This window comes from Thermobia domestica, chromosome 10, assembly GCF_964235325.1.
Source record: "Thermobia domestica chromosome 10, izTheDome1.hap1.1, whole genome shotgun sequence".
NCBI lineage: Eukaryota > Metazoa > Arthropoda > Insecta > Zygentoma > Lepismatidae > Thermobia > Thermobia domestica.
The window spans coordinates 9,882,570-9,908,897 of NC_137463.1; the positions used below are offsets into that span (position 1 = coordinate 9,882,570).

At 35.6% G+C, this 26,328-nt stretch overlaps 1 protein-coding gene across 4 annotated transcripts in view; it reads right to left on the reverse strand.

The window, feature by feature from the left end:
• Positions 1 to 1,590: 1,590 nt before the first annotated feature.
• Positions 1,591 to 26,328, reverse strand: part of LOC145662273 (methylmalonic aciduria type A homolog, mitochondrial-like) — a 77,076-nt gene continuing 52,338 nt past the window's right edge. For 3 of the 4 annotated variants that reach the window (XM_081727662.1, XM_081727660.1, XM_081727663.1), the window contains exons 2-7: positions 24,446 to 24,568; positions 22,257 to 22,427; positions 15,602 to 15,687; positions 14,501 to 14,650; positions 7,522 to 7,683; positions 1,591 to 1,957 (exon numbers count right to left, since the gene is read on the reverse strand). In XM_081727662.1, the coding sequence (XP_081583788.1) occupies positions 1,826 to 1,957; positions 7,522 to 7,683; positions 14,501 to 14,650; positions 15,602 to 15,687; positions 22,257 to 22,427; positions 24,446 to 24,568 (824 nt within the window). In that variant the 3' untranslated portion in view covers positions 1,591 to 1,825. The remainder of the gene's footprint in view (positions 1,958 to 7,521; positions 7,684 to 14,500; positions 14,651 to 15,601; positions 15,688 to 22,256; positions 22,428 to 24,445; positions 24,569 to 26,328) is intronic. The other variant, XM_081727661.1, reaches the window with a different exon arrangement.

A 26,328-nucleotide genomic window follows, 5' to 3' on the forward strand; every position in this document is an offset into this window, starting at 1 on the left:
GGTCCATCGTTTCTGTTAAATGGATCTTGAAGTAAAGTTGATTTTTTCATTACTTCCTGAAAATTTGAATAATGTTGCCAGGAAGCGGAAGTAACTACCCGCCACAAATTTCAAATCCTGGTCACTAGACTAGAGGGAATTATGTATTTTGTATTCATGTAAATGTCTCATACGACAAACTTAGTGCTGCAAAAGAACGCTAAATTTCAGTTCAGCCATGATCTGTATCGAACTGTTGTTCCTACTACCCAAAGTATCATTTTTTTACAGTTGAGGCAATGCTATTATAAAGTTGGAACTAACTAATGCAGCAGCAGGAAATCGTAAGAAGCAAAGAGTTCAAATTGTCGTGTTCTTTCTTTCTGGCGTTTACCAGAAAATCTACCTGCTCTGCAGAAACGAAGGAAACAAATAGGATGAGGGTGGCATCCCGGAGCGTTCTACCACACCCACTGAAAAAGGACTTGAGAGGGGGAGGGAAATTCTGCCTGTCAGCAGCACATCTGTTCGTGAAGACCAAATTGGAGCAGATACCTTCAACCACTATGTAATATATAGTCCACTACAATGTTACCAAAAAAAGTTCATTACTCGCGATCTACGTCAATAAGCATGAAATTGAAACAACTACTTAATTTCTATTGATTTTCTCTATTCATATGGAAAATTTTAATTTGTTATGTACCATATTTCGTTAGATATTCATGAAGAAAAATTTACATGTTATCTTGTGGGAACTAAGAAACCAGTGGTAAAAGGCATAAGATCCCCTTAAGTTCAGTCTATTTTCCATGCTCCCACTACATTAAGATACATTTCTGCCGCATTCTATCCCAGTTTGAACTTGCCCAACAAAATCACTCATAAATCTCTCTTTTGCAACACTGCACTGGAAGTCAGGGAGGGTTAATATAGCCACTATGAATTTCGGTCATTTATTTCCAAACAACTTAGTAGTGTGTGTTTCAAAACAATACCGACAACGTTTGGGAGGTGATTCCTGACACCAAGACAAAAAGCATAGACCACCTGTGCGCACAAATGCTTCCTTTCGGTGTTATAGACTGTCCAACTTGAAAGGTTCATAGCTCCAATACTATGGGACGTACCGTAGTCGGATCAAGACTTCACTTAGGAGCTAATATGTGCGCTATCCAAAAATACATGCTTCAGAATCCTAAGATACGTAGGCAACAATTTTTATAGAGGGAGTTTAGCTACGGTCATATAATTCGAAGTACTCACCAACTACCTCTGTAAAAATTGTTGCGGAAGTCTTGACCCGACTACTGTAGGTCTCATAGTTTTGGAGCTAAGGACCTTTAAAGTTATTTTTTTCATGTTTTCAGCTGCCTGTAACTCCGAAAGGAAGCATTTGTGCACCCAGATTGGTCTATACTTTTTGTCTTATCTTGGTATCAGGAATCATCTCCAAAACGTTGTAGTAGGTGTTGTTTTCAAACACCCCGTATAAAGTCAATAAGCTGAGAATATGTGCTAAGATAGTAAAATAACTCATCTAGAAGTTAAAATTCGAACATTACTTTTACATGAGTCACATAAAAGGAAATGAAACTCATGAAATAAATAAATAAATATCGCATTTATTATTAAAATTACTTAATGTACATACGATTATTTCTCCCATAAGGTTGTTGTATATTTCCAGCATTATTTCAATAATACAGACTTATTCAGATATATCTATGAAATCCAAATTATTCCTGAGAGCTTTGTATTTATAGCAGAAATAACTTGATAGTTTGATCATTTTAAAACAATGTTTTCTATTCGTAAAAATTAAAAAATAAAAAAAAAAATCAAACTACTGCCTTTGAGTGTTGTAGAACGCATGGAGTAATTGGTCAGCTGCATTTCCAGGTGTGACTAAACCATCTTCCAGTTTCTTCTCCAATTCAGACACTAATTTCTTCACTTCTGGTTGTGACTTCAGATCCTGATAAAAAGAAAACACAATTAAAACATACAAGGAACATCTGCAAATCGAGCTTTACAGTAATAACAATTGGCAATACTATTACTCGACTTCAAATAGAATGATACACATTTCTGTTGAGTATAAAACATAAGAGAGTATAAGATTGAACTCTAATTCACGTGTGCACGAATCAATCTTTAGCAGTAATATTTTCATTTGTTAATGCTGTTTTCGTAGTTATTTTTTTCAGGCATCCTTCAATTTCAAAGAATTTAAATTCCTCTAGTTATAATAGAAATCAACCTTAAGAACGGCTCTTCACTATGATGCTGAAAACAGTAAGACTAACTTTTCCAATGCACAAATTCTACTCAATGATAACACACAGACTGAAAAAGTGAATGACTGGATCTAGACTTGAACCCGGGCTCTTCGGCATAGCGTGCCAATGCGTTAAGAGCCTGATACAAAATTTATCATTTTCCTTTTCCTTTTTTTCATAAATGGAAGGAGGTAATGAAATGCAACTTACCACAATCATAGATAATATTATTCTACAACAAAAAAATATGAACTTCAAGAATTTTCAGTGTGGCTACCCATAGAAATTACAGTGTTGCCAGAGTAACATTTCCCCTCAAAATTTAAGTTAAGGCAGCGACTAGAGGAACGAACTCAACTGCATATGATTATATATCATGTTGTCTTGGAATCCTGTGAACTACATTTTAAATAACAGTTGCATTTAGTTTGTAATAAACAAAGTAGTTTTAATATACAGTTATTAAAATTAAATAATAAATGTTATTTAAAAAGTAGTTCACAGGATACTAAAACAATATGATACGTAATAAAATGCAGTTGAGTTCGTTCCTCTAGTCGCTGCCTTAACTTAAATTTTGGAGGATATGCTATTCTGGCAGCACTGTAATTTCTATGGATGGCCACACTGAAAATTTTTCAGGTTTATATTTTCTGTTGTAGAATAACATTATCTATGATTATGGTAAGTCACGTTTCATTATCTCCTTTCACTTATAATAAATAAGGAAAAGGAAAATGGTATATTTGGTATCACTTTTAGTAAATCAGGCTCTTAACCGCTATGTTACCCAATCGGCATCGAAGAACAGCCACACACTCACTAACTCCCGAAGTCAGTGCTTCCCACTCAGACCACAGCCTAGCTGCTGTGCTTGGACAATCTAGTGTCCGTATATTGAGAACACGTCAAACACTGCAGCTGGGCTGTGGTACAAGCCATGTGATCTGAGTGGAAAGCACTGACTTCAGGAGCGAGAGAGTGAACGTTCTGTGAATCCGATTGGATAACGTACTGGTTAAGGCATCGGCACAGTATGCCCGAGATCCCGGGTTCGAGTCCCGGTCTAGCCATTCACTTTCTTACTCTTTGTGTTATTGAATTCGGACTTACAGAGGATCTGATGTGTAAAAAATTCGGTTGTTCCTCCTTTCATTAATATATACTCAACGATGTTTCAGGACCTCTCGGAGACCTTGTCTTCAGATGAAAGGATTAAAATATAGTATAAAAAAAGTTAAAAACATACTTATATAATTCTATAAATTTATATTTATTTACCTTCTAGAGCTAAGTACTGTGTGGGCAAAATTTGGACATTACGCAAAAGCGATTAAAAAAGACTAGAAGCTTTCGAGGTGTGACATTGACTGAGAAAGAACTGTACCATGACGGATGAGCTAACGTAGAGTTCCAATCGTCCGGTCTTTTACCGGATAGTTCGGTTTTTGACTTCTTTCTTCGGTGCCCAGTACCTCAAAACCGGACGTTAAATGTCTGGTATTTTTTTTTCTCTTACTAGTCTTATTCTCTGTTCTATTGAGATTATTTTGGAGTGACGAAAAGAATCGTTTGTCGATGAATGTGGTTAAAGCAGAGCTTGTAACTCCCTTTGAGATCGACCTGTCGTTAGTAGAATTTGCTGAAGAGTTGAAGGTAGGAAAATTTACTGAACTTATCAGAACTGCTAAAGGTCAACAAAAGTACATCTTCAAGAGCGCAGCTAGCCCTGCTTCATCCTCAGCTACATCTTTCAATTAAATAATGCATCCAGATCCAATAAAAAATATGTAGGCATTATGAGACATTACCATCCTCAGCGAAGATGGTAAGACTAATTTTTCAAGTATATTTTGGACATGCCATAATTATACTGCCAATTACATTTGCTTTTCTGTTTTAAATATCATGTATTATTGATGGTAGACTACAAAAATTACGTGTACCGACTCAACCAAAACTGGAATAAGTTAGTTTAATAAATGCTTCAAAAGTACCTAAAATTATTAAATTCGATCTTTGAACCGCTCACTTTTATGTGTAGTCACTTTCAGGCAGTTCACATTTTTGAACAGAAATAATATCACAATCTTAAGAGTATATGTACTCCAGGAAGGTGTCCGGTATTTCAATATTCAAAAGTTGGCAACCCTAGCTAGAGGGTATGGTGGCTACAGTTGATGTACGGTATCAAAACAGAAAAACCATGCGTAAAGATGAAGAAGTAGAAGTTGCAACGAAGCTTCTTAGTTACAGTAAGTGACCTACAAAAACTGTTATTTTTTTTAGGTGAGTATTAGCCTTTTGTTTGTTTCTTATCAAATATCATCACCGCTCGCAATATTGTGATAGATAGAGCTAGAATTATAATAATGAATCGGGAAGCGTTTAAAAAATGCATCGAACTTAGAAAAAGTTTGTAGATATGTAATGAATGAGTTTGTTTTAAGTTCGATTTTATACTTCTCTCATATGTAGTTTTTTGTGAGTCACTTAGAAGTTCTTTACATGAAATGAAAACTGTTCCAGAGAAAAGAACTATACAGTTCAGTCTTTTCATTCACTTCACACAATTAACGAAACTACACTGATCTGTCTTTCTAAGAAAAAAGCAAAATGCCATTTTACATGTTTGCCTCTCCTCTATTCTCTTCGTATGTAACGTCTTGAAAGAGAAGTGCCACAACAACAAAATGTCTTCCTATATTCTCCCTCCTCTGTGTTACTGAAAGATCCAAGTGTTTAAAGAGATGACCTAGTTTTATACTGGACAATAAATGAGGAGAAAAATTAAGAGTAGTTGTATTCTGCAACGCAGTTTGAATTCCTTAGTTTTTTCGGGTTTCCAAACAATATTTTCTTTTTTGTAATTATTTGAAATGGGGCAATATCACTGCTCTCTGACACACATTAATAAATCCGTAGGATATTTGCAATTTCCAAACAAGTATCTTTTTACTTACATTTTAAATACATCATTACTTTGTATCCTTAATGTTATGTTAACTGATTCATTGGCTTTGCCGTCAACATCATCAAAAGAAGACAAGCACATAACATACACTGATAATGCATAACAATTACAATCAATCTCATATGCATACCAGATATATATACGGTATACAGGGTGATTATAATTAAAGTACAACTTTGAAAATGCTGTATAAAAAGAACTCTGGTCAGACTTACTTCAAATTTCAACTGAATATACTTGAAGAAGGGGAAACGGTATGGCATAAGAACAAAGAAGTTTCAAAGTGTATCAATAGATGGCACTGTAGGCGGGCGGTCTCTATGTGCTGTTTCTGGCCTACGGATAATTAAAACCCGAATCATTATGTGCTTTTTATGCTGTTTTTGGCCGAAGGACAATTAAAAACCGAAGTACATTCAGTTCAAATTTAGAGTTATTCTGACTAGGTTTTTTTTTTTTCTTTTTTTTTCAGCACTTTGAAAATGGGACTTTAATTATAATCACCTGTACATATAAAACTGGATCGTAGAGAAGAAATATGTGACGAAATTTTTCACATTTTTGAAGTTATACTAAGATTAAGTTCATTAATAATTAAAGCCTTTCTGGTTGGCCATAGCAGCTCTCCGAGGACTACAAAGCCAGAAACTTTAATTTTAATTTAATTCTTTCTGGTATTGATACAGAAATGAAATAAGAGCTTTGTTTCTTCAGCTTACTTATACAAAAGCAACAGAAAAATGTAGTAACTCATAAAATCGATAAGAACCAAAATATATCAAATTATATTTAAATGCTAATTCTTAAATCATCTGGCACATAAAAATGTTATTACTATGTTGAGTGAAACTAGTGTTTTTTTTTTTTTTTTTTTTTTCCCTGAAGATAATCATCATAGGTATTCTGTCACTATTGGTAGGTCACTTTCCGCAACACCTCTTTGTCTTCATGTACAATTTTTCTGTTTTGATATCGACCATAAACTGTAGTCTCCTTTTTCCCCTCCCTCTCCTTCCTGTCACCATACCTCCTAGCACACGTCCCTTATGAAAAGAGAAAGAAAAAATAAACTATCAGTACCTACATAATGAATGTTATCGCTCGCGTTCTGATTGACTACGACTACTATCTTCGAAATCTAACCAAGGGGAAGAAAGTAGTAGATACTGTCATCTATTCATTGTATTGCCTTTTAAATGAATAGAATATACTCTTGTTTTAGTCTACAGATCAATTTAAATTGAAAAATTCATTTCATCTATTCAAAAAATATAAAATGTATAGTGATATAACAATTAAAAAAAAAATTCCGAATATCGGTTTTAAATTCCGGCTATTTTAGGTAAATTATATAGACTCTCAGTCAAGCGGTTACAGTATCATCCCTATTTATCGTAGGATCATGGTTCATACCTCGTTTGTTTCATAATAGAGCAGCCTTTACACGGTACCACTCGCTTGTCCGTGTCATATACCAGAAACGGGAAATTTTGAAGGAAACCGAGATCTTTCTCTGATTTTTTTTTTTTTTTTTAATTTTGAGCCCCTCAGGACCCCCTGTGTTAACGCAGAGATCTGAAAGTCAACTGAAAAATATTAGGGGAGTATTAAAGGTGTGTACAAAATTTCAAGCTTCCATCTTGAATAGTAAGGACGGGAAAAATATTTATAAATGATCCCCGCAATGCCCTAGATTACTCAAAAAGACCCTAATCTCAGGTAAAAAATTTCCTGATACATCCCTATTTACCCTAGAATCATGTTTCGTACTTCATTCTCTTCAGACTAGAACGTCCTTTCAAACGGTACTACTTATATGTTTCCATCATGTATCTGAGGCAGGAAAATCGCGAAAAACGTTTTTATTATTATTATTTTGGTCCTCTGGACCCTCTGTGTTAACGCAGAGATCTGAAAAAAAAATGATAAATACTACTCGGTGGACTGAATGTTTGTGCAAAATTTCAATCTTCCAGGTGCAAAAGTAAGCCCGCCAAAAAATAGTAAAATAGGCTTTTAAAAAAACTTATGACGTCAAAGACGAAGTAAAAAGTTTTATTGGTTCTTTTTTCAATCGAATAATACAGACACTACTTTAGGACCTAAAAATAGGTCCTAGAACTCCAAAGGGATATAGATACTGGTACTACGTACCGTTGTGTATTGACAGAGCAAAGAATTATATGAAGCTCTCCCAAACCTCTGATTACTTCAACTTAATCTAGAAGAAGGAATTACTCACAGACCCACGTTATTACTTGAAAACTATCTGTTCACATGTATTACCTGCAATATCATGGAAGTAACATGGTTCCACAACCACACTGTTTGTTGTCGTTTTCTTCGTTCGAAGAAAGTTCCTGACTCCTTCATCACGTTAAAAAATTCCTGCATGATTTCCCATAACTCAGGAAGACCTTCACGCTGTAATGCAGACACTCGGACTACCTGGTTGAAGTAATACGCAAAAGTAATAAGAAAAAGGTTATTTTCATACATGCATTGTTAAAGCAAGCTATATTCCCTCCCACTCATAAGAACCCCATACTATAGGAGTAAGTCTCTAATCTTCAATAAAAACACGTACAATGTTCTATCTATAAAAATCTGAGTGCTTGTAATAAATGCTCAGTAAAATATGTTATACAAAATTGAGAACAACTCGCTCTCTCATTCAACTACAAGCAATTGAAACGATTGGAAATTCTTACAAAAAATAGACCATATATAAATTTTATTTTTAAAAAAAATTAACATACAATTTTTACTTAAACTTCGGGGGGGAGAGAAGAAGGAGGTTAAATGAGTGCTCGTATTTGATTGGTTTCAACTACAAGAGTGGGGATTATGAAATACTCAATAAACACATACATCATACTCTTAAAATCGAATAACATTTATGAAATTTATCGTAACATCCTATATTTTTTTCAACTCGGGTGAGGGAAATGATTCATTCTGCGTTCCAAATTGATTTTAAATCCAAGTAATGGGAATGGATTGTGAAAAACATACGCCATGTTTCATGAAATAAAATGAAATCAAATCAAATCTTTAAGTTTTACGTCCCATGGTTATGCCGGCTAGGCTAAAGGAACGATGATGGGAAATGTATGAAATGGTGGAATGAACAAAATGGTGGGAGGAAACGGGAGAACTCCGAGAAAACCCCCCATACACGGTGTTTGCCCACCACAAAGCACACTTGGTGCGAGCTGGAATCGAAGCAAGGACCCCCATACACCAGAGATGAATGCTAGACCACTAAGCCGCCGCGGGCACTGCCATATTTCATGAAAATGTAATATTTTGGATCAAAATGTGATATCTTGGATCGTATTTTCTAATTGAGAGGGGGAAGAGTAATTCATGTTACATTAGGGGGCTAAATTCAACGCTCATTTCCTGACCGATTTTAATCCCAAGTACTGAGAATTACGGAAAAGAGACAAAAAACATACATATGATATTGTATCAAAACCGAATGAGTTTTAAATTATCGTGGAACTCGAAAAAAGTCTAGAGGGATAGTACCACTACTCTATTCTTTACTACTGCAGAATGAATGATTGGGAGCCTTAACGGAAATGTACGACATGTTACACCAAAATCAAACAGTTGTAACGGAAATTATCATGGATCGTATTTTTAAAATGAGAAGGGGAAGGGGGCAGTGTTGGAAGTAATCCATCACACATGATGGAGGGAGGGGGATGAATTCACCGCTCATTTTTGACGGAGAAGAGTCAAAGAACATATATAATAAGACACTGTCAAAACCGAGTGAATTTCATGTAAGTTATCGTGGAACTTAAAAAAAAAGGGGGGGGGCGAGGGAGTAAATCCACTATTTTATTCTTTATTTATTTTAACTTCCTGTGGAGGAGATGGTTGAAAAGCCTCTAACAACACATACGAACATATTACACTAAAATGAAACTTTTTTTTTTTACAGGAAAAATTATCGTGGAACGTATTTTTGAAATTGAGGTGGGAAGGTGGGGTGAACACACTCTTTCGTTCGTGACAGATTTTCTGATTTTTACGTAGTTTATACTGGAAAATTGTTTTGCATGTTCATGTGCAAACTTGCATCATGGAATGAATTTTAGCCCCTTTCATTCCTCTTATACTTGATAGATTGCAACCCTAAACAACAGGATTATTTCTGCATGTTGAAGGAAGGTACACACCAAGTTTCGTTAAAATCGGGTTAGCTTTACGAGAGTTATCGTGGAATAGACAGACAGACACACAAATGCCAATCGAGTCGAATAGTAGAAGCTTCGCTTACGCTCGCTTCAACAAACACACACAACAGAAATATACAAAGTTTTATAACTTGTTCCGTATTCGTAAAACACTTTTTAAGTAGTCGTTCGTTTACCAACAAAGACTTAGTTTAAAAATTCGTTGTTTTTAACGGTACTGAGAAAAATGGGTGTTTCGATTGAAAATTTCGGCCATTATTACATGAAAGATACATACCAACATCAAAATTAGTCCAAATTAATACTTGTAAGTGTTAGGTTTCTTTACAAGAAAGGAAAAAAAAAAAAAAAAAGGAATTTAGTTCTCCAAAAATATCTGAAGTAAAGACTGGTTCTAAGTAGTCAATAAACTACAAGCGTTAGACTCCAGATTGATTATTTAATTCCCATTTATTGTGCTTTGAATTTCTTTTCTTTTCTTTCTTTTTTTTCGTACAACACTGCACGCAAAAAACTAATTTTAATGTTTAATACAAACACTGATTTAACATCGAAAGGTTATAGGTACTCAAAATTCAAACACAATGGACCAGGAACATACAAAGAGTGAGACCGGAACTCGAAACCGGAATCTCGGATATACCGTGACAATGCGTTAACCACTACGTCACCCAGTCCGCTTCCCAGAACAGCCAAACACCCTCTCACTCCTGTAGTCGGTGCTCTCCACTCAGACCACATAACTTGTAGGGATGGCCACATTTTTTCGAAAAATACTTTTTCGAAAACGAAAAATAAAGAACGAAAAATTTTTTGAAAACGAAATATTTTTCGAAAAGCGATAAATGAAAAACGAAATTTCCGAAAATCGAAAAACAGATTTTTCGAAAAAGACCATCCCTAATAACTTGTACCACAGCCTAGCTGTTGTGCTTGGACAATCCAGTGTTGTCCATCTATACACTGGATAAGAACACCTTTTGAAGATTATGGTTTCATATATTATGAAAAAAGGAAACAAGAGATTTAAACTTATTTTTACACACCAAATTCTCTGTAGATACGAATCCAATAATATACAGAGTTAAAAAGTGATTGATTGTACCGGGACTGAAACCCGGGACCTCCAGCATATCGTGCCAATGCGTTAACCACTATGTCACCCAGTCCGTTTCCAAGAACAGCCAAACACCTTCTGACTCCTATAGTCGGTGCTCTCCACTCAGACCACATAAGCTCAGAATTTACTGTATATTATATTTGTCAAAATATTTTCCATTACAATCAATATACTTTTCCATCTGCTCACACCGTTTCTGCAAGTAACGGGTCCACATGTGTGGAGGCACTTTCTGACTACATTATACGTGAGGAACTTCAATGGCTTTGTTCAATCCATTTTGGAGATGACTGCAGACCTGTATAGGCCCAGTACCCATAAGAAAGGTTTGAGTGGATAAGAAGATGTCTCAACGGATATGGGAAATATTTAGGAGCAATGTAATATGCACGCTTCATATTTATCGTGTTTAATTTTTGTCTTGGCTACAAACTTTCACCATTACCATGAAAATTATTTCATCTAAAAAAAGTTAAAACTGTTTAATATATATGGAGAACGAAAAATTTTATTTTATAAAGTATAACTTTTCTTAAAAATCACTATCCAAGAATAGCTGCAGTAAAATCGCAACGACGCTAGCGCTCTCGCCTTTGGTGCAAGCGGTCCCGGGTTCGATTACCGGTCAAAAAAAGTGTTACAAGGTTTTGCAAGCCAGCCATCCTGAATTAGGTTTCACTCATTCACACCAGACAAATGTCGGGGTGGTACCTAACATATAGGTCCCAGGTCGCTTCCTTCCTTCTCTCCTTCTTTCTTCCTTCCCTTTCCCCCGATAGTATGCTCGTCGAGGGACGTCGTTCCTCATAAGTGACAGGCTAACATGGACATAGATGCTGAAAGCCCAGAAATCTAATCCTAAATCCTAAAATCGCAATGAAGCTGAGTTGGGCACTTTACTCCATAAATAAATTTATATGTAAATATTGTGTCGTACCTTATAAAATTATAGATTGTACTTTATAAAATTAAGATTGTTTCTCTTGATTTAAAAGTAATGAGATTTTAATAATTAAATGGTTAAAATGATTAAGGAAATGATAAGGGTAATATTCTAGCTATAGTACTTTAATTGACAATTATACAGGGTGTTTCAAAACAACACCGACAACGTTTGAGAGGTGATTCCTGACACCAAGATAAAACCAAAAGTATAAACCAATTTGGGTGCTCAAATGCTTCCTTTCGGAATTATAGGCTGCCGAAAACATGAAAAAATTAAGTTTAAAGGTCCATAGTTCCAAAACAATGGAACCTACCGTAGTCGGATCACGACTTCACTTAGGAACTAATATGTGCGCTATCCAAAAATACAGGTTTTAGAATCCTAAGGTACTTATGCAACAATTTTTATAGAGGGCGTTTAGCTACAGGCATATAATTTCAAGTACTCAACAACTACCTCTAAAAAAATTATTGCAGAAGCACCACAGGATTCTGAAACTCAGACATTTGGATAGGGCACATGCTAGTTCCTAAGTGACGTCTTGACTCGACTTCGGTAGGTCCGATAGTTTTGGAGCTATGGACCTTTAAAGTTAATATTTTCATGTTTTCGGCAGCCTATAACTCCGAAAGGAAGCATTTGTGCACCCAGGTTGGTCTATACTTTTTGTCTTATTTTGGTGTTAGAAATCACCTCCCAAACGTTGTTGTTGTTGTTTTGAAACACGCTGTATATTGGATTTACAAAACAAATGGACGAACGAGAATGTTCTTTATGTAAGGGTATTAGTAAAGAGTACATTCAAATTATCTTTATGCCTTTTTGTGATACGAACATTTATATAATACAAATAACAAATTGTGTTTACTGCTAAACAATAAAACAGGTAAAGACGAGAAACAAATCTAACTTAAAATTTAAACTACATAATCTCATTAACATGAGAGTATCGGTAGTATAGTGGAAATATATCTTTAAGAAAACAACATACATAATGAAATAACAATAAATTTTGCCTATCGGGAAACCATCCTAAATCATAATCAGCCTGGTCAAAACCAAAATATCTAGCAAGGAATAATGAAAGGAAAACTTACGTTATTCCAGCTGAAAAGACCATATTGGTGGTGACTGTTGATGTGCGTTCTAAGAGGAAGTCAGCCAAGATCCAAAGGATAAAGGATAACATGTGATTTCCAGGTTCAGTATTTATACATAACAAGACTACGCACTTTCACTTTCACTTCCAACACGTCACCTGTTGTTTACCTTTCAGTATTCTTGTCTGTTTTTAATTTTTACATACTCACGTTTTCTGGCTATGAATTATTATTATTATTATTATTATTATTATTATTATTATTATTATTATTATTATTATTATTATTATTATTATTATTATTATTAATATTACAAATAATTGTTCTGGAATATAAGACAATATGCCTTCAGCCCGTATCAGAAATTAGACTAATGTTTCACTATTGCGGAAAAGATTCGTCCTTCACGGAGGTTTTTCTAGCAAATCTTTAATACACATATACATTTACATTTGCAACAGTTCTTCCGTTTATTCTCACTTTCATCATTCCATCATTATCAGCCATCTCATCATTATCACCGCCTTCCTTAACCTTGTGCATAATCAGAGATATTAAACTAAAACAAATACAGTGAAACCTGTCTATGTTGGCCACCATCGGTTCCATCTAAAAGTGGCCAACTTACAGAAAATAAGTGTGATTTGTGTATTTTCAGAATAGGATTTCTAGTATTACTTGATTGTAAAATTTTAATAAGCAGTGGTCAGCTACTTAATAATGTATATAGAGCAATCATAAAAATATACAGTACTAGAAAATATAACTATAGTATGTTTAATATATATGCATACCTTTCTCTTCCTGAAAACTAGTCTGGTACATTGGATTATTCGGATTGAAAACACAATAACACAAACAACCATGAAATAGAAGAGTTTGTACGCAGTTTATTGAAATTGATATTATAGCACACTGAGTTATTCAGATTGAAAACAAGAAAAGCTAAGTTGTAAATTGAGAAAGTCATATGCAATTTATATGACTTCTTTTCAGTTGTTACTGAATGGTGGTTCATTCTAGACGTATTTGTTTTATTCTTTTTGGCAGATATGCACATTCTAATATTGTAGTTAACTACTACTTGTTAATGAGCTAGAAGTGTTTCCCTCGGAGCAAAAGATGTTTTGAGAAAATCTCCAGGGAATTAATACCTCAAAAACTCCGCTATCTTTTGACAAGCCGACAGGTGCCAATAGTTGACAATTGAGATGGTTAGTTTTAACCTTGAGAATTTTCCGGAATTACTAAAGCTCCCCACTGATGAGAGGAGTTGATATAGCTAATGGTTTTACCAAAACAGACAGGGTAAACAAATACGTACAACCATTTCCTGAATTCCTGTACGTGCTTTTTCTTATTCACACCTTCCTTCACTATCCCTTTATGAGGGTAGTGTTCTGGCCATTGACCTCCAAGAACAAATCGTGCAAATCTATGCTTCTTTGTGTCCAGTCACAAATACAGAACATCTGGCTCTCATATGGGAATTCGAAAGAGTTAAGAAAAATAACAAAACTGTATTTTGCGTGGCCAAGATACACAGGTAAATTTATCATTATCATCATAGGGTAAACATTGCTTCAGTGTGGCCAACTTCCAAGATAGACAGGTGGCCAACTTATAGAGTAATAAGTAACGAATTTCTTATGGGAAAACGCAGGTTCAAGACGAACTAGGCCAAGATAACCAGGTGGCCAAGTTAACAGGTTTCACTGTAAATAAATAAAATGAAAAGCTCCTTGGCTAAACATACATTTTCACTCATGAGATCTGTATTCAGCCATTCAGAGTCACTCTATGAGATCCACATATCGAGGATAAGGCGTGAAAAAAGGCACTTTCCCCCATTTAACATACACAAGCAAGAATTACATTAGTTTTGTACCTTAGGCCTCCAAACAGGAGCTCGTGGCCGTATAAACTTTACAGCTGACATATACTCATGTTGAATCCGACGAGCTGAGGGAACGAGATCTCCATCGGATTTTGTAACCACCACAACATCACTATGTTCCATTATACCACGCTTTATGCCCTACAACAAAATGAAGTTATCTCAATGTTTTAAACGAGTTTAGAATGAAGATCACATCCTTCAAAGAAACATGAAACATTTAAAGAAAATTGGAAACATGAAGTGAAGTCACAAATTAAGTACCAATGTGACAGAATTCTTAAAACTTTTTAATTCCTTTTAATCGTTTTTACTTTTTTATTTTATTACAAATTATATACTGAAAAAGCAGCATCAGACAATACATGTTATTTTCTAGCTTAAAAGCTTAAAAGTCTTAGTGGGTGGTATAGAAAACTGACCTATTAGCCTTCTCCTCCCACTACATGGTAGTGAAACAGATATTTTCTCCGAAATGCGGTGACTCCGAGAAATCCGAACTGTTTGATAGTTCTCGGCCAGAATAGGGGGTGAGTAAAAGCTGATCTTCTCTGTCACTTGAGAAAGGAATGCAATGTCTTAAATGTTTTGGCGAAGAAAAAAGTAGCCTGAAAACTCGAATGGTTTGTGTTATTTTGTTATTTGACACTTTCAGCAGAAATTTTTTCTTCTTCCGTTGAGAAGGAATGAACCATATGCAGGAGTTGGTCACTGTGGTCATTTTCGGGCATCTACCTTTCGTTGGTGCCGAAGCTGGAGAGGAAAAAGCAAAATGGTCAATGTGTACGGCCCACATGTGTAAGTCATTGATCACAGTTAAAAGGTGACCAAAAATACGGCAACGTCTTTGGAGACACGTTAAGTTACAATGTGACTAGTAAGAGCATACAACTGTTTGGACAGTTCCGAATACTACCCACTCAGAGCCATCTTGTTGTTGCGAGAACAGTAATGGTATGTATTAGTCCCTTACAACATACTGTACGATTTGTTTCAAAATACATTAAGAAGTTGGATGGATTTCATAATATTGATATAATGCCTAATATCTCAGTCGCTACAAAACACCACCCTTGATCAACAGTTATTTACCTGAAATTCATCCCCTCCTGCCGGGGGTAGCAGTAGGATAAACATGTCTACCATATCAACCACATGGTATTCGGATTGTCCGACACCTGAAAGTAGAAAGCCTAACTACATTGCGAAGATCAAAACACTCCTCTGTTTTCACACATTAGTACTTACTAAGTAAGAATCCAAGGAAGAAATAAAAACAGTGGCGATCTACTAAAGCAACTTAACGAAGGGTGATCATGAAATACGGTGAATAATTTTATTAGAAACAAAGTAATAAGCTTACATGGAATTTGATTTAATCTCCTTCAAAGTAATGTCCTTGGCTAGTAATGCACTTAACCCACCGTTGAATACATGACTGGAAGCATTTCTGGAAGGCTTCTTTTGAAAGGGCATTCAACTGCTCTGCCGTGGCCCTCTCAATATCAGGAATGGTGTCAAAATGGTTTTCTTTAAGCAGGGCTTTGATTTTTGGGAAGAACAAAAACTCGCGGTTCAAAACCACGGTGTGGCACGGCGCGTTTTCGTGGTGAAGAAGGAAGCCATTTGCCCATTTAATCGGCGGTTAAAATGCTTTTCACGGACCCATACGAGATGTCTAGTTCTTAGAAAAGCTCTCCAATACCCATTCGTCTGTTTGAACAAATCATTTGTGCCACTTTTTACGTTTTCATCTATTTTTGACGTCGAAGGACGTCTCGATCATTGCTTGTTTCCAACCGACTCCTTGCCGCTTTTCAATCGCTCATACCACTTGTAAATACTCTCCAATGCCACCGGTTCATCGCCATACACGACATTTTGTGAGCTTTTTTAACACTTTTTGCACCTTAAAATAAAACTGAAAGTTGGGGTTCGACAGACACTATTAAAACGTTGTCACTCTTCTGCTTCTGGAAGCCAACTAACATGTCATAACTCGTTCAAACTCGACACTGACTGTACCAAAGGTTTAGGCCACCGGGTTTATTAGCTGAAATGGATACAACATCGAGAGATGGCACTGTGGAACTACATTCACCGTACGTTTTGATCACACCTTGCACCTTGTACCTCCGTGTTTTTATTTTAATTGGATATTTCCTTCCTCTTTGAGAATATCATCAACACAATTTTTGCTGCATTACCGGATTCTTTCCTTTTACATCTCCAACTGTAGTATCTGCTATCCTATAAACAACAATTTCTCCAGAGTAGGAGACCAAATACTACAAGAGATGTAATGGAAATAATCCGATAAGGTAGTAAAAACGATTACGCTCTCAAAGAGGAAGTAAATATGTAATTAAATGAAAAACACACAGGCACAAGATAAGTTGCTTTGTTATGAATATGTGCCCTATAGCTTCTATCAGTAGATTGAGGCGATCTATTTGTCTGCTAGCATGCAAAATTAAACAAATACGCACTTCATTGTATGGAGAGAGAGAGAGAGAGAAAAAAACGAAATTAAACAAAATATATCGTGCCTAAATACAGTACGACTTAAATATAATACGAAATCAACTTTAAATATAAACTAATTATTTGCTGAGCAAAACTATACATTTTCATTAAAATTCAACACGTGTTACGGTTTCGCCAACTAACTCTTTGGCTTCATCAGACACTATGTGATACAGGATAACTGTACAATCGCATATACATACAACGGCTAAGATATCTTTCTTCTCTTTTTAATTTTAATGAAAATATATAGTTTTGCTCAGCAAATAATTAGTTTATATTTAATTATAACAAAGCAAAGCTTCTACTTATGAAGAAATCAAATTTTTTAAAGACGATTTTAATGGAAAAATAAAAACCGAAGATACATTAATTCCGTACTGTGGTGCTTACATATAATTACTTTTTTTTTTTTTTTTTTTTTTGGTCACAATCCATCTTTATTTTGTCAAGAAAGGAAGGTAAATTAACGGAAAAATTGTTACCAGTAAAGAAGAATGAAAGAATATTAATTACTAAAGTTAGTCAGCATAGCAATTAATTTTTAAATACAATAGATACAATGTAACTTCTGGTGGGCAAAGGAATTAGGAATCATATTTCTGGGCTTTCGGCATCTATGGTTGTTTTAGCTCGTCACGTATGGGGGCTGAAGTCTCTCGACGAGCACACCATCCAGAGATATGGGAAAGGAAGGAAGCAACCTAAAACTTGCAGGTTAGGAACCATCCAGGCATTTATCTGGTATGAATGAGATAAACCTAAAAAAAAACCTCTCTCAGCGTGGCTGGCCTGAAGAAGCTGTTAAATTTTTTCCGACCGAATGACCTCACCGGGAATCGAACTCGAGTCTCTCTAGATAGATAAAATTCACATAATTTCGAGTGCATTACCCCAGAGGTAAACGGGATGACAAACCGAATACACCGAGCACTTTTTTTTTTTTTAATTATTACTAGTTTGTTGTCTTATACTTGCCAATGGTATACGATTCACATTTAATATTGGAGATTTAAAAAAAATACCTAATAGAAAGTTCATGTTTTCTGTAGGAAGATAAGTGCAACAATTACGAGGAAGTGTTGAAACGTTCCTGCTTTGCCTACAGAAAAAAATGAGTTGCAGAAGAGAAATTACATTCCCCCTGAGCCTGCTGCATTTTGCATTTGGTACATGTATGTTGCACTTTTCCTAACACTCGTAAATAAAATTCCTTTGGTTGAGCCTGAAACCAGGTTTCCACAGCATGTTGGACGTTAGGGATGTCCTCAAATGATGATCCTGAGGTTTTTCTTCAAGTTTGGGAACAAATAGTAATCAGAGGGAGCAAAGTCAGGCGAATAGGGAAAACTGCACAATTGAAATCCCAGGGTGCTCAATTTCGCGGCCACAACGTGCAACATGTGAGCTGGGCAATTGACATTCAAAATGACAAGACGCTTTGGACAACTTTTCACGGCGTTTTGTTTTAATTGCCTCGTGCGGCTGGTGCAATAGGATACCATAATGCCAGTGATACTATAGTTCCGGGGTAGGAGTCACTAACCGGACCAAAAATTGCGGGGCACTGGCCTCAGAACGCGTCAAAACTGCCTTGGATGTTTCAACTTGTTCCTTCTTCTGATTACTGTTGAAACATTCCGGAATCCGCTTTGCTAAAATCTTGCTCATGTCCAGTATATTGGTGATACTTGTAACGTACATACATTAGCTTATGTAAATATATTAAAATCGTGATGTGCATATAATTAATTTTGCCTAAAATTTACATATTCACATACACTTTCCGTATATTAATTTGCATTTAAGATAGAATAAGTAAAGGATTAGTTGTGGAAGTAATTGTGTATAATTTATTTCATTTTTGTGTGTATTATTATTATTATTATTATTATTATTATTATTATTATTATTATTATTATTATTATTATTATTATTATGATGTGTGTTATATAAATGTAAGGGTAAGGATTAAATCAAGATAGAAGTTGAATTAAACACCTCGATTGAGAATAATATGTGCAGAAAGCAATGCTTTGGAAATCTTAGGAAGCTAGACGGTACATCGCATGAACCCAGCACACAGAGCAAAAAAAAAACAAAGTTGGGAGATTCTTTGTCTCAAGGAAAAGAACACCCAAGACTTAAGTGCAGCTGGTCCAGGGTTGCTAACTAAAATTTTTAGAAAGAAGAGAATATGGATGAATCTTCAGTGTGCATAAACCTGTGATAAATACATATGGGAAAATTACTATGGTCAGAGACGATGTGTACCTGTAGACTCCAAGTCGGGAACAGCCATTGTTTAAGTTTGCTTGCTGGAGTTCGTAAGTACATGCGAAACTTCGATTACAAAGAGGTGTGATAATTTTAGAAGTTAGCCAGAAGTAACACTTTTTGAGCAGCTAGCGTCCCTTCCAACGGAAATTCGGCCAGCTAGAATCCAACCTCGAATTTCGCAGCTCCCCTCACCTCACCGGAGAAAAACCGAGGAACGGAGCATTCCATGTAGAATCCTTCACCCCTGTAGATAATTTTACTTCCACAATTCTTTCAATATTGTAAAGATTTTCTTGGTATTTCGTTATTGTAGAATATAGCTTAGGTTAGTCGCTGTATTGTGTTATTTTTGTGTCGTATCAAAAAAGGCTTATTTTAGTACAGGACGGCAAGTCCGGCAGTACTTCATGGAAGGAATGCATGATAGATGTAAGAGCATAAACATCGTTTATGTTAGCAGGCGACGTCCTGAGGGGAGAAACTGCACCAACATGGGAGAAAATGTAAAATTTCTATGTTTTTAATATATGACAGCATGTCACACTTACAAATAAGCTGTCTTCTTGTATATAGGTGTTAATTCTCGTGTGTGCTATGTTGACAAACACTTTAATTCAACAAAAACAATGAAGATATGACAACTTCACATAGCAACCCCTCACACAGGTGAGTGGTCGCGGAGAAATCCCGCTAGGTGTCAGGACCGTCAGGTCTGCATGAGAGCAGCGTGTGTTATCAGCTGAAAATTTAACAATTTTGGTGAGAAAAACGTGAAATACATTTTAATAAGAACATGATTAGTGTAGTGCTAGGCATCATTTTAAAGCTGGACATTTCAGCTACACTGTAGATACATCAGTTTGCGAGTATCTATTAACAATTTTAAATGATGTACATTAGAAACAATGAAAGTGTAAATTCAGGTCAGAGGGGACAATGACCTCTGTAGGCAACCCCTTTTCTTCCCCACTTCACCCCGTCTAAGACTCGCAAAAGCTGTGATGCGAGCCCATCTTTTTATGTGGAAGGTGGTTTTGACAAAACCAAGGAGGCAGGGGGAAGAAAGGCAATTCGTGTCTGGTGATCGGGAGAGAGGTATCACTCTTCGTGTGCTCGCATAGAAAAACTCGGGTTTTGACGAACAGAGAAATTGGTGTCTCTGTTATACTAAGAGACAGTGTTAGCTACAAACATTTAAGCTCATGGTATGAGCTATGTACGCAAACATTTTGTAAATACTTATACTATTAATCATACATATAGTCAATATATATCTTAGTTCAGATATTCTTCGTAAAATGTGTATATATAGTATCTCTTGTTCATAATCCTGCACGACGAACTTTGCAAATGTGTGCGCTTAGTACAGCACAGTGGTGTACGAACATTTTTTTTTATATATGAGCAGGATATTATAATCCGTGAAGCGAACCCGATAGTGTCATCTTCCCTTTTTCTATAAGGGTGATAAAGTTAGCTAGTCGAGCAATAGCCACCTAACAGGCTGGATCGCGTTAGGTTAGGCGAAACAACCTGTGCCAAGATCCACCGCAGACACAAGATCCAGAGATTGTTTATTATTCTCTGAATATTCGACTGGAGACAAACCAGGAGGAAAGCAGAGTATTGTCATGTTCAATGTGGAAGAAAACGTGACCTCCGCGGGACCTACGTTCTGCTAAAAAGGGAAAACAGCAGAGCCATCGGGAGCAGCAAGAAGATGACCAGGAAGACATCCAGGAGAAGAGGAGAACCATTGAAGATGCGATAAAGCGTGCACGAACATTTAATACAAACAAATAAGATCTTAGTTTAAAAATCAAACGTTTCGGCGAAACAATTTTGAAAATTTCAAAATTATTTTTTTTTATTGTAAGTCACAGTGTATAGTGTTGTTGCGTGTGTTATTACACCTAATTAAAAGCTTATCCAATGAATTTCGTGTGCACATCATTCTCCACAGGAAGTCTTACAAGGTATGTGATCAGTGTGATATTATCGTGTTTTTCCTTTCAGCTGCCCTGGAGTTGTCAATGTCCGGTAAAATGCGGTCTCCCAACAACCAAGTGTTGTTGTGGGAGTGAGAATTAGTATTGTCTCTAACCACCTGGAGAAACAGTAGACCTGGAACTTAGTCTCTCTCTTTTGATTTGAAATGCTATCCTAAATTACTCTCATTTTGTTCATTAAATTACTTTATCTTTTATATTACATATTTTGCTCTACCGACATTTTAAACTTAAAAGCTCTACCGACTTAGCTAGTTATTTACATATTTTTCAGAACATTAGCATTTCAAGAGTAGCATATTCAAATTTATTTAAATTTTGATTCAATTTGCATAATAATTAATTTATTTTTCACGCTACGGCCTTCCCCTTCACATACTGAACCCAATACGATCCCGCGAGATGTTCAGAATCTAGGTATTCGCCTATCCTGAAGAATCAGTTCATGAACAGCATCACATGTTACCAGGTCATTCTTAAGTTGGAGAGCGCCCACTGCGGAACTTATCTTGAACGGCGAAATGGCAGTCTTGAAATACGTTATCCACGTTTTGGTGGTGCTGCAGGAACAATTTTTCACTTTACAACCTCCAATCCTTCTACCTCTAGTGTACTGCACTCAGAATTTCGTACATTGCATCTGTCCAGAAGTTACATTATCTATGTATTTAAAAAATCATTGTAGAGGGGGTGGAAAAGGCAGAAACTACTACTGAAAAATACAGATAATCTGGACTTCTTTAAATTTGCTCCTCTCTTAAATAACTTTCTAGCGATGTCCGCATTTATGTGCTAGTTACAAAAACGTTAGTTTTCATTGTATGAATCTTGACATTCAGGAAAAAAGAAAATCCATAAATTAAAAATCCATACACAAAAATCCATCAAGGGATAAAGGTATGTAAAGCACACTTCACATATGGTATACTCACCCACTGTTTCTACAAATATTATATCATAGCCAGCAGCCTCACATAACACAATAGCTTCGTTAGTTGATCGAGTGACTCCACCTAAATGCCCTCCAGTGGGAGACGCGCGAATAAATGCATTTCGATCTCTTGACAGCTCGGGCATACGCGTTTTATCTGCTAACAATGATCCTGTCATAAAAACAACAAAAGGCATTAGCATTACTTAATTTTACTTTCCTGAAACGTGTTTTTAATAATATCACTGTCTTAGCAACGAAAGAAACATCTATGAAATGTGCTCCCAATAATGGATCTCTGAGCAACGAAAGAAACATCTCTGAAATGTGCTCCCAATAATGGAATGCTCTTAGCAACGTAAAAAAGAAATATTTCTGAAACGTGCTCCCAATATTGGAACTCTCAGCAACGAAAGAAACATCTCTGAAATGTGCTCCCAATAATGGAATGCTCTTAGCAACGTAAGAAAGAAATATTTCTGAAACGTGTTCCCAATAATGAAATTCTCTCAGCAACGAAAGAAACATCTACGAAATGTGCTCCCAATAATGGAATGCTCTCAGCAACGTAAGAAATAAATATTTCTGAAACGTGCTCCCAATAATGAAATTCTCTCAGCAACGAAGGTAACATCTCTGAAACGTCCTTCCAGTAATGAAACGCTTTCAACAACGAAAGAAATATACTATCAAAGAACTGCATGGATTATTTATTTACTAAACTTGTCTTTGCGCAGAGTTTGAATATTCATATAGCCTATACATATCGTCACTATTTTGAAAAAGGGGATAACTGACAAATTATAAATTTTTCAGAAGGCCAAATAGGTTGACATTGCTTATTTCCAAATTATGTATGAGTCATAACAACTGTAAACTTATATAAATGTTACTGCATAATGAGTCACACAAATTCCAGGAAAAATAGGAACTTTTGCAACATGTGCCTCGCGGCTAGATTTGTTTTTCTAAATTGTCCATATAGTTACCTCATTTTTGCATAACATATTTGTTTAGGTCAAATGCATCGTTATCTGGTATAATAATGCACAGACTACTGAGTCACACTTGTTATTGGCAAAAACTCACAAATTTAAAAAAGAAAAGAGGAGTTTTTGTCCCAGATACCTTCCGGTTACATTTTTTTAAAATGTAGATATCTCCTTTTTGCGTAACATGTTTTTAAGGCCAAATTCATGGTTATCTGGAACAATAGTGCAAAGAAATTGACAATCTGTATTTACCACAGGGATGCTCTTTACATAGTAACTATAAGGATACTAAAGTGAGCAAAATAATAAAATGTAAACGTAAATAGATCAGGTTGTACTACTGTGGATAAAAGTATATTACCACCTTCATTTTGCATATCCTTCAACGTCAGGCAACAAACCAAACATTTCTGGTTGCTGGGGAATTATTAGATAATGATGAGAGAAAAGTTAAGCGAAAAAATGGTAAGTGGTATTTATCCCCTTTTTGCAGGTTACAAAGTTATAATGATAATATGTAATAAGGAGACATCTGCCACTTATACACTTTTTACAGAACCACAGTCTACCTTTGTGTCAGTTATATCTTTAGGTATCTCTAGATTGATTGGGTTGTAGTTATAACCGTTTTACATGATGAAAGGGTCTTTTATTTCAAGTTCAAAAATGCACTTATCTCAATTTCGTCAAAAATGTCAGTTACCTCCTTTTAATACCGAGGACATTATATATATATATATATGTGTGTGTATGTATATACGATTCCTTGCATACTAATACAAGGTATCCCAAAAGTAGGTATACAGTACCGTACTGCATTTTATATCATTTCTTATTGTTATTCATCAGGTAGATTTAGTTTCTTTATTATTTGTTCTTAATGTGTTTTTACTTACATATTAAGCTCCGAAAAGCCGAAGCAAATAAACTCATAAACCAGAATTTTATACTTAATCAATGCAGGGGTGTATACCTACTTTTGGTCCACCTTGTATATATGTCCGTGTGCCCGGCTTTACTTATACAAGATTAATATATATTATATACGATTCAGATCCCGCAAGTCTACTTAATCCCAAATCATAAGTCATAATGCTATATTAGTGACAAACTAAATAACTTTATTTGTAACCAGGAAAAAATCTAGTTTAAGTACATTGATTAAGTAAGTACAAGTATAAATTGACCCTGTGGTTACCTCCTGTGGTGGATGAAGATGGATCAACAGCTAACACAGCCACCTTATACCCGTTCTCCGTGAGAAATTTCCCCATTGCCTCAATGAATGTTGACTTGCCTGCACCCGGCGGTCCAGATAATCCTATACAGAAGGAGCGGAACAAGTATTAGTATACAAAGTTTAGTCATATTTAAAAATTTGGTGAGCTACAATTAACTTAAGCAGTACTTCTGCAAACGACAGCCACATAACCTTCGTCACTTTTACGTCTTTACTAACTTATCTATCAGAATATAATTACGTACGAATACGAATAGATTTTGTTATAAGTTTTTCATAAGACTTCGTCCAATTCCCGACACCATTACACTATTAACAGACAACTTACCCAAATATATTTAATCTTTAGTGAACAGTTCAAAGGTTTCTCGCCCGACGTTCTCTATAAGATGTTTTTACCTAATGCACTTGGGCAAATACGCATAAATACGATGCAGTTAGAACTCGAAGTGAAACAATAACCTTAGATACCAATTTCCTTCATTCAAAGTGTAGAGCTTGCCTATTTTAATAGCTAGGCCATTTCAACAAAATAATGTAGGTCTAGAATTCTGAAAGTTACTACGAAACAAGATTATAGGACTGCCTAAACCACAGAATAGAACTTTTTTGAAACTTAACATACTAGGATACAGAGACATATTTCAGCATGCGTCTCAAAATTAGTTTCCATATAATCAAAATGAGATACAACAACAACAACAAAAAAAAAAAAAAAAAAAAAAAAAAAAAATTGTAACTCTGAAACAAAAGCCCATGGGACAAATTCAACTTAACCTGTAGCTGTTGACCTATCACGCTTCCACCAACACCCATTGGTTTCACAATAGTGATATTACCGCACGAGTAGATATACAATTTAATGGTAGGACTTCAAATTTCAAAACAAATTTTTCTTAATGAGTTTGCTATTAAAAAAAAAAAAAAAAAGTAAAATCCAAACTTTTGTAAACTGAAACATAAAAATGTTGACAGAGCATTGTGAAGGATGTTACTAAATGCCTGTGCTCTTAATTTGTATTTATCTACAGTGGTTGAAGATCAGCGAGGGGGTCTCATAATTACGCTCACTGACCCTATGTATACCATTTTTTCTCTTCTTAAAATTTATAATTGTACATTGCAAGACGAAAAGGTATAGAAATCTACTAAACTACGATCGTAAGGGCTGAAGTTCTCCGAACACAAGAGAGAATGTAGTATATCTCTTAAATGGACATGAGTATTTAAAATTCTGTTCTTGCATTTTCTCTCCTGTATGTTTAATATATTGAATACAAAATATCGCTTTCTTTTATTTTGCTTTTATGTAAGAAAATGATTGTTTACCACTGGGGTCGTAAAAGGACCCAAGGTAGTACCCATGCAAGTAAACAATTATTATTATTATTATTTCTTCTTACCAAACGAGCAAAATTAGTAGTTTACACAATGCTCAACAAATGGCAAAAACTACTAATATATTGTTTCCGAAAATTACTGCATTATTGACATTATAAAGTAAGTTGGGTGTGTAGCAAAAATAAAGTTCTCTTACATTACACTAGAGACCTGCACGGGCTTGGACGGGCCGACACTGTTATTTCTTTGGACCGGGCCGGGCTTGGGCTGGCCGACACTGATTTTTCTTCAGGTCGGGCCGGGCTGGGGCCGATCAATTGTTATTCTTTAATAATTATTGACTTTCGTTAAACGATAATTGGAATAAAGCCAAACGTTGAAGAAGTGTGTCCGTGAAAAATGTTACAAAGGATGGAATAGCTATTTACAGTTTGTGTTGCTTAGCAGCTCCACTTTCACTATAGAGGATTGCAGGCATTATGCGGTAAATTGAGCTCTGA